The sequence below is a fragment of the Amblyomma americanum genome, chromosome 2 (genome assembly GCF_052857255.1).
Source record: "Amblyomma americanum isolate KBUSLIRL-KWMA chromosome 2, ASM5285725v1, whole genome shotgun sequence".
NCBI classification, from domain to species: Eukaryota; Metazoa; Arthropoda; class Arachnida; order Ixodida; family Ixodidae; genus Amblyomma; species Amblyomma americanum.
Genome location: NC_135498.1, coordinates 211,341,171 through 211,355,508, shown reverse-complemented (window position 1 = coordinate 211,355,508; position 14,338 = coordinate 211,341,171). Strand labels below are relative to the sequence as shown.

Below are 14,338 nucleotides of genomic sequence, written 5' to 3'. Positions count from 1 at the left end.
CTTGTGTTCTCATTTTTTACCGCATTTTCAGGTGCAAAACAATAATAGAATGAAAGAGCAACATGGCCAGTCATGTTGAAGTTACTTTGAGGAAAACTCAAATGGGCATTTGTCAAGATGCTCTCGAATTTTGGCACCAAAAGTATTGTTTTCAATGCCACGAAAAGAAAACGAGCTGAATTATGTTATTTCATTAGAAACTCAGGCGGGCTAAAAATACGTATGCTGTGTTTCTGATGAGACCACTGCCTAAAACTCCGCACAAGGCGTATCTTCGTACACTGTACGTATTTTGCTGAAAATACCGAGTATGTGCCTGGTCTCCCGTTTGAAATAAACCGCGATTGAAAAAGAAACGCTGCGTCTTAGGCGAGTAAATCAGATTGAGTGCTGTAGAAAGTCGCGTGGTCTAAACAGTATTATTTTTCATTCTGAAAACTTAATTAGTTAGCAGATAGTGGTCGGCTAACATTTTCAATATTCGTGTCCGGAATAAAGTGTTAACGCTAAATGCACTAACAATAGCTTGTTGAAATGATTGCATCCGAGGTAACATTTAATTAGCATATTTACCTACCCTAAGTTCTGAGAAATTGAAACGCTGTCTCGTGAGAGCGGTTTAACTTCAGCGTCCTGGTTTTTCTTCGGAGCGCTGTCGTCGGCTGGGCTTTGCGTGTGCAGTGGGCGAGATCTATATGCCAGCATCTGTCGAGTCACAGCATCCGCCCGTTATCCATACTGCAGCTAGCCGAATCGGAACACATCAACGCGAGGATGAGCCGAGCTGCTGTTCGGAAATAATTCACATCTCCTTCATTGACACAATCTCCTTAGAGCATATGAGTGGGCCGCCTAGTTCGGCAGTGCACTGGTAATCGCTGCCGCGTTGGCCCTCTCCAGCTGCCAATGCTGGCGGTCCGGTCATTGCTCAGCAGAATGTCCTTCCACTGCTCCTCCGAGGAGCTTGGTATGAATTCCGCTATGGAAATGAATTGATAGGACCCCATCATGTGGTATACGTCATCTGCCTGTTCCCAGTGCGGACACTGCGGAGAGTACAGCCGGGAATTTATTACTTATTTAGGGATTCATGTGGTGCACTTGCCTGGCTGGCGCGAGGTTGCCAGCATACGTCGTTGAAGAGTCAAAGTGCCCTGCATGGTCTTCCCGCGGTGGAACAAGGCAGGAACAACGCCGTTTACTTCCTTACACCACGATACGCGCCGCGTGTGACTGCTGTGTACGCGGAGGTTAGTGCGAAGCGCCCGCGTCACCTTTCCTCTCGTGCGTGGCGATCTCCTGGCTTAGCCGCTCTCGTAGTCCCGCAGCGATCCCGTAGTCTCGCAGGTGTTCTTCGTATAACTGAGTGCCAGTTGACTCGGGTCGGCCGTACCGCCTGAGTAGAAACTGGTACCACCGGCAGTCGTCCATGTTCACAGACAACTGCGCGTGAGAAGGCTACTGCAACGGGCCATGGCAAACGATAGGCGTGGTACAGGACAAGCGGGAACATGTCCTGTGTGGGCTACTACATTGGCATCGACCTATGCGCTAGATGAGAATGGACAGCTCTGCCTCTTGCTGCAGACACTGATGCTGGTGCAAAGCAGGTTTGCTTTCGCTATATAAAAAAAGATTATAAACGTTGATATGTTATCTAGTGAAGTTACAAATGGAGGGAAGCGAGAAAGAAGGCTCTACTTGGGCAGCATGGCAGCTTTGCATTTTCGAACATCAATGATACAACGCAGATATTCATTAAAATAAGAAGTAGTACGGAAGGACATACATTCTACCCATTACTTACGGTGTTCCGCAAGGACCTGCATTGGCTAGTTTGGTTTCCTATTCCGTGAATGACCTCCCGCAAGCAGTTCGATTTTCAAAGGTACTGGTGTACGCGGATGACACTGCTCTTTTGTTCACTGCTGAATCACTCACTGGCGTACAAAATATAACATCTGAACAGTCTGATATTTTTGCATGGCTTTGTACTAAGAAATTAACAGTAAATGTAGATAAAACTAGATGCGTAGTATTCATTTAATGAGAAGAAACATTGACACAAATACGATTCACATAACACTGAGCAAAAGTAGGATTGAGGAGATTTCTTTTTCAAGCTAAGTCGGCGTCTTCTTTGGGGTGCACCAGCTCTGCGGGAACAGATCAAAAAGGTATACAAAAAGTTATCTTTCAGCTTTTACCCACTTTGTTAAGGCAAAACCGTATTTTCAGTACAATGCACTTCGTTCCTTGTATGTTTCGCTATTTCGCTGTCACATTAGCTACTGCTACGAATCGTGGGGCCAAACATACAGGGCCTATTTAGTTCCCATGAAGAGACTACAGAAGAGAGCACAGCGGGCAGCAGGCCATGTCTTCAAATTATAGGAAAGATAATTTCTATCAGTAGCATCGAATCCTGTCATTTGAATCCATGGATACTTATAAACTGCCTGTATTTGTAAATGATAATATTATTACCAATACTCCTCTACTATTTAGTTTTTCTGATTATCATACCTTGACACATCACATAAATCATACAGAAATCTCTGTTTGAGTGCACAGTCCTTTTCATGCGAAACTTGCAGATAACTTATCTCAGCTGCAAGTTTTTTTATTAGCATCCAAAAAGGGCCCTGACCATCCTCTTTTATTTTTTTCAGGTTTGTTAACATTTTGTGAAATTTAAGTCTGTGCTTTTAATTGTTATTCCGTCTTTCTTTTTATTTATTAGGTAATGAGTTACAAGTGCGTATTTCTAGAGCGTTCTTTACTGCTATTTTTTGCCCTTTTATTTTGCTCATTACTATAGGCGTCCATGAATTCGAAAATTTTGAATACCGAAATGAATATGCTCATAGTCGTTTGTTCGAATAGATGAGATGGTGTATCTAGAAAATTATTCGAAACGATTCGCATATGCCCCAAAGTTTTTCAAGAGATTTCGAATAATTGGCGCGAAATTCGCATAAGGCTAGCGGTATTTTTTTTCTATGACTATTCCAAAAACAGGGACTTTACACGCCGCGTTAACAATGCTGCAGTGATCAGCATGCGTGGGGGATGTAAGAGGGATGGAGAGTTCAGAGCCACGGTTTGTTACATTCGCGGGGCGGCTTTCGTATTCCTCATACATGACCCCAGAGATAGGACGACGAGGCAAAGTCCAGGCAGGTTCAGTAAACCCGGCCTATATGCCTGCCCTCAGAGGCCGTGAGTTGAATTTCCCCCTTCTGGGAGCGATGAGAGGAAACACCTTGCTGATGATGACATCGGGGTTTCTTGATGACCCGGTGGTTATAACTCGCAAACATTCACGTTACTCGAGGAAAGGAGAAGGTTAACTATTTATTTACAGCATAAATAAAACGAGAAGAAACAAAGCAAGGAGAAAATTATTTATAATGTCTAAACCGTTGATCAGACGAATTCAGCGCCCGTTCAACCCAGCGCGCTTGTTTTTAAACCCTCTGTCTCCGCCCTTAGCGGGGACAGCCACCAATAAGATTACAAGCGACACACCTCACCAATGAGTGGTCAGGGAAAGGAAAATAAGGTTTCCGCCAACTAATCACAGATCGGGGAAAGAGTGCTGATTAAACATTTGGGAAAGGAGAGGTTGCAATCAAATACACAAACAGCACAAACGCGACCACCCTCTCCCACGGCACCCACGGCCCAGCCGTTACCACTTTTCTCTCTCTGTCGCACACGCGACAAAAATATGTCGACTAAACGATCCCTAAGTATTTACAGAACACACCGCACGAGACGAACACAGTCGTTACGGGAATAGTGGGTTTCCGGTTACTCGGCTTATACTCAGCCGTATCTCGTGCGCCCCCGAAACTTCGTCAACCCCTTAACAACGACCACATGTCGACAGCTGTACATGGTTAGCGTTTTTCCCGGCGGGTCACGCCGCAAGAAGGGGAGGCAGGGACGGGACGGGCCGCTTTGTTGGGGACTTCCGACCCCACTGGAGCGGCCTTCCTTGCGAACAGAAGACCAACGAGTTCGCGGAAAGCTCAGCTAACTCCACACCGTGTTCATGCGAAAGCTCTAGCCCGTCTCATGCACTGAGATGTGACGCTAGTTACTTGTCTTCCGCTATCAACAACATTATCGTCATCATTATCATCAGTCTGACTGCACCTACTGCAGGGCAAATGCCTCTCTCATGTCCCTCTAATTACTCCTGTACTATGCCAGCTGCGTCCACCTTACGCCTGCAAACTTATTAGTCTCATCCGCCCACGTAAATTTCTGCCGCCCCCTGCTGCGCTTACTTTCTCTTGGAATCCACTCCGTTAACCTCAAAGACCAGCGGTTATCTTGCCTTCGCATTATACGCGCTGCCCAAACCCATTTCTTCCTCTCGATTTCGGCTAGGATGTCACTAACTCGCGTTTGTTCCCTCACCCACTCTGCCCGCTTCCGGTCTCCTAACGTTACATCTATCATTTTTCTTTCCATGACTCACTGTGTTTTCTTGAACTTAAGCCGAACCCTTTTAGTTAGCCTCCACGTTTGTGCCCCGTAGGTAAGTACCAGTAATATACAGCTGTTGTACACTTTTCTCTCGAGGGTTATTGGTAACCTACTATACGTGACCTGAGAGAACCTGCCATATGCGCTCTACCCAATTCTTATCCTTCTAGTTATTTCACTTTCATGTCCCGGATCAGCAGTCACTACCTGCCTTATTTAGACGTATTCTTTTACCATTTCCAGCACCTCGCTGCCAAGTGTGAGCTGCTGTTTCCTTGCTAGACTGTTTACTTTGGTTTTCTGCATGTTAATTTTAGACCCACCGTTTTGCTTAGTCTAACTCATTGATCATGATTTGCAGTTAAGCTCCTGAGTGAGTCCGCAAGGAAATGTCATCAGCGAATTGCAGATTACTTAGGTATTCTCCCTAACTCTTAACCCCAACTGTTCCCAATTTAAGCCTCGGAATACCTACTCTAAGCAGTCGGTGAATAGCATTGGTGAGATCGTGCCTCCTTGCGTGGTGCCCTTCCTTATTTTAATTTTATTGCTGCCCTCATGGAGGATTATGGCAGCTGTGTGGTTGCTATATATATATATATATATATATATATATATATATATATATATATATATATATATATATATATATATATATATATATATATATGCTTTCATGACTGCTGAAGTTTGCGCCGAGTCAAATGCTTTTTCGTATCAATGAAGGCTATCAATAGGTGTTGGATATATTCTGCGTATTTCTCTATCACGTCATTGATAGTGTCAATATGGTCTATTGTGGATTATCCTTTACGAAAGCCTGCCCGATCATTTGGTTGAATAAAGTCTAAGGTTGCCCTGACTCTACTGGCGATTACCTTAGTAAATACCTTTTAGGCAACGGACAGTAAGCTGATTGGTCTTGAATTTTTTAAGTCCTTGGCGTCTCCTTTCTTAGAAGTAAGAGAATGCTAGCATTCCTCCAAGCTTCTGGTACAGTCAAAGTCGTAAGACATTGCATGTACAGGGTGGCTAGTTTTTCTAGCACAATCTCCCCTCCATCCTTCAATAGACCTGCTGTTATCTGATCCTCACTAGCTGCTTTTCGCCTTTGCATTGCTCCTAAGGCTTTCTTTACATCCTCTTTCGTTTCTGGCGGGATGACGTATTGCTTTGCTCTACTGTTCCTCTCATTAGCGTTCTGATTCCATTGGCTGCTGTATAGATTTGTGTAGAACTCTTCGGCTACTTTAACTATCGTGTCCATATTGTTAATTACATTGCCCTCCTTGTCTCTTCTCGCACACATCTGATTTTTACATATGCCTAGTTTCCTTTTTACCGCTTTTAGGCTACCTCCGTTCGTTAGAGCGTGCTCAGTTTTCTTCATATTCAACTTCCTTATGTCAGCTACCTTGCCGTTATGTATTAACTTCGATAGCGCTTCTAGTTCTTTTCTGTCTGTAGTGTTAGACGCCCTCATGGTTTGCCGTTTCTTAATCAGATCATTCGTCACCTGAGATAGCTTGCCGGTACCCTGTCGAACTGTCCTACCGGCCACTTCTACTGCGCACTCCGTAATGATAGCTGCTAGATTATCATCATGGTATGTTCATTAAGATTGTCTCTCTCACTTAAGCCTCAATATCTGTTCCGCAGTGATATCCAGAATACCTCCATTTACTTTCTTACCGCGAACTCGTTAATGAACTTCCTCTTTACTGGCTCCATCTGCGAACTCTAATAATAACTCTCCCCTGCTATTCCTAAAATATATCCCATAGTCGCCTACCGCCTGGTCGCCAGCCTGCGTCTTGCCCACCTTCGCATTGAAGTCTCCTGTCAGTCAGTACAGTGGCCTATGATTTTTGCTTTGTTCATTGCCAATTCCACGTCTTTATAGAAGCTTTCAACAGTCTGTTCATCGTGGCTGGATGTAGGCGCCTAGGCCTGCACCACTTTCTACTTGTACCTCCTATTAATCCTAATTGCGATAGCTTCCACCGTCTAGTTTACTATAGAGCCCCTCTACGTTGTCAGCTATATCCTGAGTAGTGAGGAATCCCTCCGCTAGTTCTCGTCTATCCGCTAATACGGGAGGGCACACTATGTTTCCGTCTTGTATACGCTCACCTGTAATCCTTACTTCCGTAAGCCCTATGACATCTCATTTAATTCCCTCTAGTTCCTCTAACAGAACTGCTAGGCGAGTCTCACTATATAAGGTTCTAGCGTGAAACGTTGCCAGGTTCAGATTCCAAAGGCGGCTTGTCAGGAGCCAGAGATTCTCAGCACCCTCCTCTGCGTCACAGTACTGACTGCCGCCTTGGTCAGTTGCTCCGCAGCCGCTGGGGACTGAGGGCCGAGGGTTAACTGGTTTGTTCATAGAAGTTTGTGGCCAAGTAGTACACCAGGGTGGCCAATTCCTGTTCTGGTGACAGAATACGTTGTCGGTAGTGGTCATTGAGATCAGGTCGCACCCCAGGGCTTGTTTACGCAATTCCATCGACACACAGAGCTTATTTTTTCGAACCCGGTGAAGAACTGCGTGGCACCAGTATTCGTACCTGGGTGCTCTTGCACGTGAGGTCGACACTCTACCTCTACGCTATCGCTGCATGCATCAACAGCAAAGATAACTTTTTCTATGAGCATAAGATGACAATGATATCATTACTACAGTGACTCTGTGTTCAACCCTCCAAAGAGGAGATAAAGGTTGTGTTTTAAAAAGATACAGTTGTAATTTCGAAAGCAGCGCTTCGATGTTTCTCACGATCGCTGGTTGAATATTCGCACAAGTAGCGAATATTAATCAAAATATTCGATCGTTTGCAATTCAGCCCTATGAATATTGGGTTTGTATTTGATTCGGTTTGGAAAAAGTACTATTCGCACGCCCGTGCTCATTTCGGTAACCTCATTTTATTTTACACTAAACCGTGTTGGTATCCAAACGGCTATCGAATAAAACTTTTTTTATGTATTTTCCAGTAGGTTTAAAATAAACAATGCTTTCAATTTCACGTATATCAGTGAGATATTGTGGGAAGCATGCTAAAGCCAAAATACTAGAAGCGTCAAATAAAATCACTGCCATAATTATGCGACTGTTGTTGTGTAGTGTTTTATGGGGCATTAGCGGCTAAAGGCCGGACCATATGTGACGAACCTACACGACGAAATTAGCGCCATGCCCGGCGGCTCGCTGACGTACGGTCGCCGAATTACATGTTTCTGGGCTACACGTTGCGATATGCAATAAAGGTGAAAACAAGCAATGTATGATGTTTGCCTTTCTACATCTGTTTCCGAATGCTGAATATTCCGCTTGGTTTAGCCTTTCGAAGAAAGGAAAGAACTGCCCAAAAAGGACGAGGACGAATGGCAAGAGAGCGAAACGCAACACCATGGGCGCACACTGCCAACTGTTTATTCAGGGAAGCGGAAGCACAGGCCATGAAGGCGGAAACCCAGGCACGTGACCGCCTTTGTCACTCGTTCAGATAGAAACAAACAATGTTCGGAAACCCAAAAACGACACCAAAATCAGGTAGCAACCCTGGAGGTTGGGTGAGTCATGATAACCTCATAACGCACCACAATGCGCAAAGTTCAAAACAAAACAAAAAGCAAACAAATCAAGGAACCAAAGATGATAAGATGACTTGTAACAAAAAACTGGAGTGAAGAATGGTGAGACAAGAGTTTTCAGGCCAATTTTGATAACTTCACGTACAGCGCTTTAACAATTTAGCTGCGTCTGCGGCTGTCTAATATCCTTCTTTAGAGGGTATTAATGCTGTATGTAACTTAACATTTAGAAACCTTGCCTTATGCTTGCCTTGATTTCGGTGACTGTTGGCTTCCTTCATATGTATGTCTTAACGAGCCCCTAATTTCCTTACCCTTACCTGCCTAAGAGCTTAACTAGGGACTCGGTTCTGACAGTTTTGATGCTAAAGGTAGCAGAAGAGGGCTGTCGCACAGCTTCTTTCCTTGCAGTCCGATCACATTCCCAGTGACAGTCGGGCTAATATAGGACGTACTACGTCCGCCACTATGGATGAGGGTGGTGTTAGTTATAGCACGTTCAAGGTTAGGTTAAACGCAACATAAAAACCCTCGATAGTAGATTACTGGATAGCCGCCGCCGCAGCTGAGTTGGTACTACACCGCAAGGGTAATTTGGTGATAGTGGTTTGGGATCCCTCCGGCGGCGTGTGTTCGTTTTCTTCTATTTTCTGATCAGTTATCTTTAAGGCATAAAATATTTACACCTTTATTTCCCGTAAATTAACACAACAAATATAAAACATAGGGACGCTCCCCTGTGCTTTCCTTGGTTTCGGTGACTGTTGGCTTCTTTCATATGTACAAGAACTTCGGTTACATACAGGCTGGCAGTGCAAGGAGTGGAATTAAAATGCAGATTTGGGCAAAAAGTAATGATGTACTGGGGAGTTTCACAATGGGTTCAGAAGTGGCAGGCATTTAGATAGTAGCCTGTTCGTGCTTACACAATGCCTAGAAGAAGCTAAAGCCGAGCACAGGCCTCTGTATTTAGCGTTCCTGGACATAACCGTTGCACACAACGACACAATAGGTAGGTGTTTTGCATCTTGCTGAAAGATGAAGGCATCGGTCATGAGATTAAAAATCTTTTTAAAAAATGTGCTGAGAAAACAAACGACATGTTACCGTAAGGGATAACTGGTGTGAGCACAGTTGAGTTACGCAAATGATTAAGGCAAATTATTTGTTATCATCGCTGCTATTCATGACTTATGTAACAAACATGTAAAGAAAGTAACCAGAAATAAATATACGCTGCAATCTCTCGTGCAAATTAGGCGTGATGGTCATAGAGCACAAGCTCTCAGCTTCAATGTGTGCTGACGATATTATACTATTATCTTATAGATTAATACTTGTGGAGACAAAGGTGACGCTCTGGGCGTCACCTTTCCTGTAATAGAGTCAATTTGGATGGTATTAATCGATTCTGCTAATCAGCCATGTGAGACACAGGCTGTAGGAGTACAAATATATCAAAATGTGGGAGATATACATAACGAGAGCTGTACACAAAACACGAGAATACTACTAGATTATGGAGCCTTGGCGGTACAACAGGGATCCAGCACTGAGAGATATTTGGAAAGAAATAACAGTGGCAGGGCTCACTTTTGGTAATAGGGTTTAGTGCCTAAGTTCCGTCGGGGCTAGAAATAAATCAGAGAGCGGTAGTCAGATCAGTACTAGGTGCCCGCGGCAAAACCGGAAGTAAGGGAGTGCAAGCTATGACATGAGTATGACATCATTTGAAGCGGGGGAAGCCGAAAGTAAAATATTGTATGACGAATTCCCGAGCAAATGGGCCGATTAAAAGCGGCCAGCTGAAGTACTGAAGTACTGGTACAGAATGAGTCTTGATTTACAGTGGAGGAAATGTAATAGAAAAGTCACCAGTAATTATGGAGGAAACCGATAAAGCGAAATAAGGAGCTTTAGACGACAGATTAAACACGCAGAGGGTGAGAACTGGTTAATTCAATGGAGAAAAAGCAGACTCTACAGCTGCATTAAAATGAAAAAGGTAAATCAGGAAGGAATGGATCTGTGATCGCTCAAGAGGCAGCGCCATTCTCTTTGAAGCGAGATGCAGATCTTCTCGAACGCGAAGCTACAAAAAAAAAGGAATTGATCAATGAGATGACGCATGTGCAGTGTGCGGTACGTCTGCAGAAACAGTGGAACATGCTTTAAAAGAATATGGGAGCATCCATCCAGTTGTCGACGGAGCCACAGTCCGATTTCCTTTTTCGCAGGTGCGTAGTCGCAAGCGGAACACAATGAGATATGAAATAGATTGGGGAGTGAAAGACAACGAACTCAGGATTAGAATGGAATCGGAACTGGAACAGGCTGGCGAGGGAAAGCAGCATGATATCGCATTTCCTCCGCTTAAATCCAGTTGAAGGTTCGTAATGTTTTTTTTTTGATACCATGGTGACGTCGTCTGGGATGATTAGGACCACAAGAGAGCAAAAATTGTACAGGATGATCCCCAGATACGTGCAGCTCAGGACACCTCATCCCCGCTCTCCCCATCCTCACGGCAATGCACTACAAGGGGCAGCCAATAGACACAGGCAACTTGTGACGTATGTACTGTCACAATTGTGACAGTACAAACGTCACAAGTACATACGTGACAGTACATACGCGATTCTAGGCATGGATTCTTCTTCCACTGCCTGCTTTATTTGCTTTAGAGTGAAAGCAGGGTTATTGTCCACAATAATTTTTAGAGCCGCTACAACCTCATTTACGAATTTCTTCGAACCTCCGCCTTTCTTCAACGCCTCTCTATCGGTCGCTGCAATAGATCTTGCTGTCTTTAAATTGATGCCTAGCGTGTCTGCCATTTTTAATGCGTAAGCATTGAATGATCATGTTTGCTCTTTCGTGTCCTCACGAGCTTGTCATCATGATAACGCTCGAATGAATTTAGTTATAATAAATAGAGTGGTTGCATTAGATATGGCATCAAAATTCGCACAGGAGAAATTATTAGGTGCGCGTGGGTTATTTAATTAATTAGAGAAAAAATGCCCAAAAAGTGGGTGGGGTCGGAGCAAAAGTGGCGCCTAATTTGAAAACACCGCAAGTGGGCGGAGCTAAAGCGTGCAAAATTCAAAATAGGCAATGATGGAACTTGGTTAATTTAGGCAAAGAGGAGCAAAGAGGTGCGAGGATGCGTCAATGCTTCCGCATTCCTCCAATGTGGGTGCGCAGTGATCTGATAATTTTTTTTCACATGCCCTCCGCGCCTCGACACATCGAGAATTCTGGCACTGTGATGTTCGGAGAGTTCTCTGTTGTTTCTTCTGAGTGCGCCTGGAGGCTTGAACGGCGGTCCTCGATTTCGGTGTCCCATTAGGACGTAAGAGCACAGCCCATCGGATTCCACAGAAGAAAATACTGCTCGTTAATCTCCATGCGAGGTGAACGAAAAGGCGCACCTTACCACCACCTTAAAGTACACGAGTAGGCACCACCACCATCCTGCTATACTCTATTGTGCAAATGCAGCCAACAATGCGGCCCACTCAACGGAGGCACAAAACTTGCCGTCTACTATGGAACTGTCTAGTCTTCTGTGTTTTCAGCAACGTTTTTTACTTGCCTGACCAAGCAATTCTATTTCTTGCAAAAGAAAACTCACTGATTTCTAATAATGAGTGCACATGTATGTGCCTTTTTCCATTGTCCTAGCATAACGTACAAAACCAGACGTTAATCAGGCAGCAAGGAAACGGAGGCGCAAAACTGGCCGTCTGCTTTTGAACATTCCATCATTGGCTTTGTACCTTTTCTTTCTGATGAAACTGCGTAGGACTAAACTAAGGTACGGTTCATTAAAATTTTTTAACTGCCTGACAAAATTGTTGCCTCTTTTATCGAAGACAGTTTAATTCAATTTTCTGTAAAAAACAGCGCTCGCGAATTTCTGGCCTCCTTCATTTTCTTGGAATAATAAAGAGCCAGTAAGCCATAGATAGCACTCAGCCCCGGACCGGTTTTTTAATGCTGAGATTGTGCGTTTAAGGCACTGTTGGTTATAATACTGGCGAAAGCTATGCAATATGTTGACGCTTCGCTTAGCCGTCGCATTGTCTGAAAAGATATCTAAACTTCGCTTTATTCCCTTCATTCGTGTTCTGTGGCCTTTGCAATACTTTGCCGTATTCGTTTTCCGTATATGGATTATTTTGCTTGCCACGTTCGCATTTAATCAGCTGGCACTTGTATAAATTGCGTTGGCACTCGGATTAAATTGGATGGCCCTGGCATTGTTCTAGTTGGCGTTTGGAATAAATATGCCCGCGCTTAGATTAAATGTCATGCACCCAGATTAAATCACTTCACATGCAGATTAATCACTCACCGCTTAGATAATTCCGCCACACAAGGAATACATTCAGTGGTAACACGTCTAGTAATGTTGCGGAGCCATTCTGCATTCGAGTTGGTTTAGCAATTACAGTAGTGCAGGCATTTTACTCCTGCAGTGCTACAGACTCGCATTGGGCTACCGATTGCTGCCACATGTTTATATTTATGTCGCCGCCCAGCACTATGGTATACGAATTTTCATTTGCGAAGCTCAACAACTCATCAAAAAACTAAAGAAAGTCATTTTACAGCCTGTTGGCGGACGGCACAAAACGGCAAAAACGTTGTGAATAGAAACTATGCTTAAGATTTCCAAGTCAACGTGACTTCGAATGTAGGGTTGATAGACATCACCATCAAAAAATTACAGGATTGCACTTAAGTCTGCTTAAGAGCGGAAATGCGAAAGCCTGTCCCCTTGCTGACTTTATCCTCCATATTGCAATTTGTTATTTTTGTTATTTGAAATTTGTGATTTCTTTTTTATTCATTTTTATACTACTTCTATTTTTTGTTTCCTCTGAAAATTTTCTTTTATATTATTTCTTAAATTTTATTATTTTTATTTCCTTCTGTGCATTTATTTGCTTTTCAATTTGCTTTTTTTATTAAGTAAGCCTTCTCACGCATTTACATCGTTTTTCATCGAATCAGTCACACAAAATGAAAGCCGGCGGTAGGATGAGAGTATCAGCTCCGTACCTTCAGTAGGCCGCATCGATGGCGCTCATTCAGCGGATTCAGCGGCTAGTGTCGGGCGTCGAACGGTACATAAACGCCGCAAACGTTTGCATTTCGCTCTGTAAATTGGCGCTCGCACAGTCGATCCAGGTAAGGTAGACGAGGCGCACTTTCTATGCGTTGTCAATTTTTTCAACGAAAGCATTTCGTCGCGGGCGAAAGTTGTCGCCGAGAGCGTTGTTTCGAAGAGCAGAGCCGGTACTTTGGCGCCAACGACGGTGGCGCCCTCTGGCACCAAAAGTACGCGTCAGTGCGCGCACGCACGAAGGGAAGCAACTGTACGAACGGTGGTCACAAGTTACAGGATTGCACTGAAGTCTGCTTCAGCGCGGAAATGCGAAAGTCTTTCCCTGTCCTCTTCTTTCTCCCTCAATTCTGCAATTTTTATTTTCTTTAATTTTTCTTTTTTATTTTCTTTTCGTTTTTAATATTTGTTCTATTGGTATTTTTTAATACCATTACTTTCATTATTTCCATATAATTCCATGTTGCATATAAACTGTTGCTTAATCAACTTTTACATTTTTGCTTTGTTTACGATTCAACTTATGAATGACAGTTCTTGCGGACAACTTCCATCCACAGACTTCCGTCCACAAAGCTTCATGTACCACTTCCGTCCACGCCACTCCTGAGCCAAGAAAGGCTTACTCCTTACAATCCGCTTCACACGCCACAATTAACTATATAAATCAATTTATTTATTTACCTAATTAGAACTCGTCAAACAAATATCTGCCGTTTTAAGATGTACTCACATACTATGTAAAAAAATTTCACTTTTTCGCATCTTTCTACACAGGTCGACAAGACGCGCGGCCGAAATTTGTGGACACTTTTTACTGACGCTACATAACCATATATTGCTTTCGCATTAAAAATCTTTCATCATCATTAGCACACCGCCACCTTTCTTTCCAGAGCTGTTAAAAAATAGGTACGATACCCGGAAATGCGAAGTATGCCGTATTTGTCCTCATACCAGGTTTCAAGGCCGATGACGTCATATAAAAACCAAAACCAAGCAACCAATGCAGGCAATTCATCCAGCTTGTTTCTGGAAAACTTGGTGTTCAGGCAAAAAAGATGACACAAGATTTCCTTTTGCCGATTAAAGATCTGTTGCAGAGGACGG

At 43.6% G+C, this 14,338-nt stretch overlaps 1 protein-coding gene across 2 annotated transcripts in view; it reads right to left on the bottom strand.

Moving 5' to 3' along the window:
* LOC144119446 (neprilysin-1-like) overlaps positions 1-14,338 on the bottom strand; it is a 611,912-nt gene that overhangs the window by 366,979 nt on the left and 230,595 nt on the right. For both annotated transcript variants that reach the window (XM_077652051.1, XM_077652052.1), the window contains one exon: positions 1,275-1,443. In XM_077652051.1, coding sequence (XP_077508177.1) covers positions 1,275-1,443 — 169 coding nt within the window. The remainder of the gene's footprint in view (positions 1-1,274; positions 1,444-14,338) is intronic.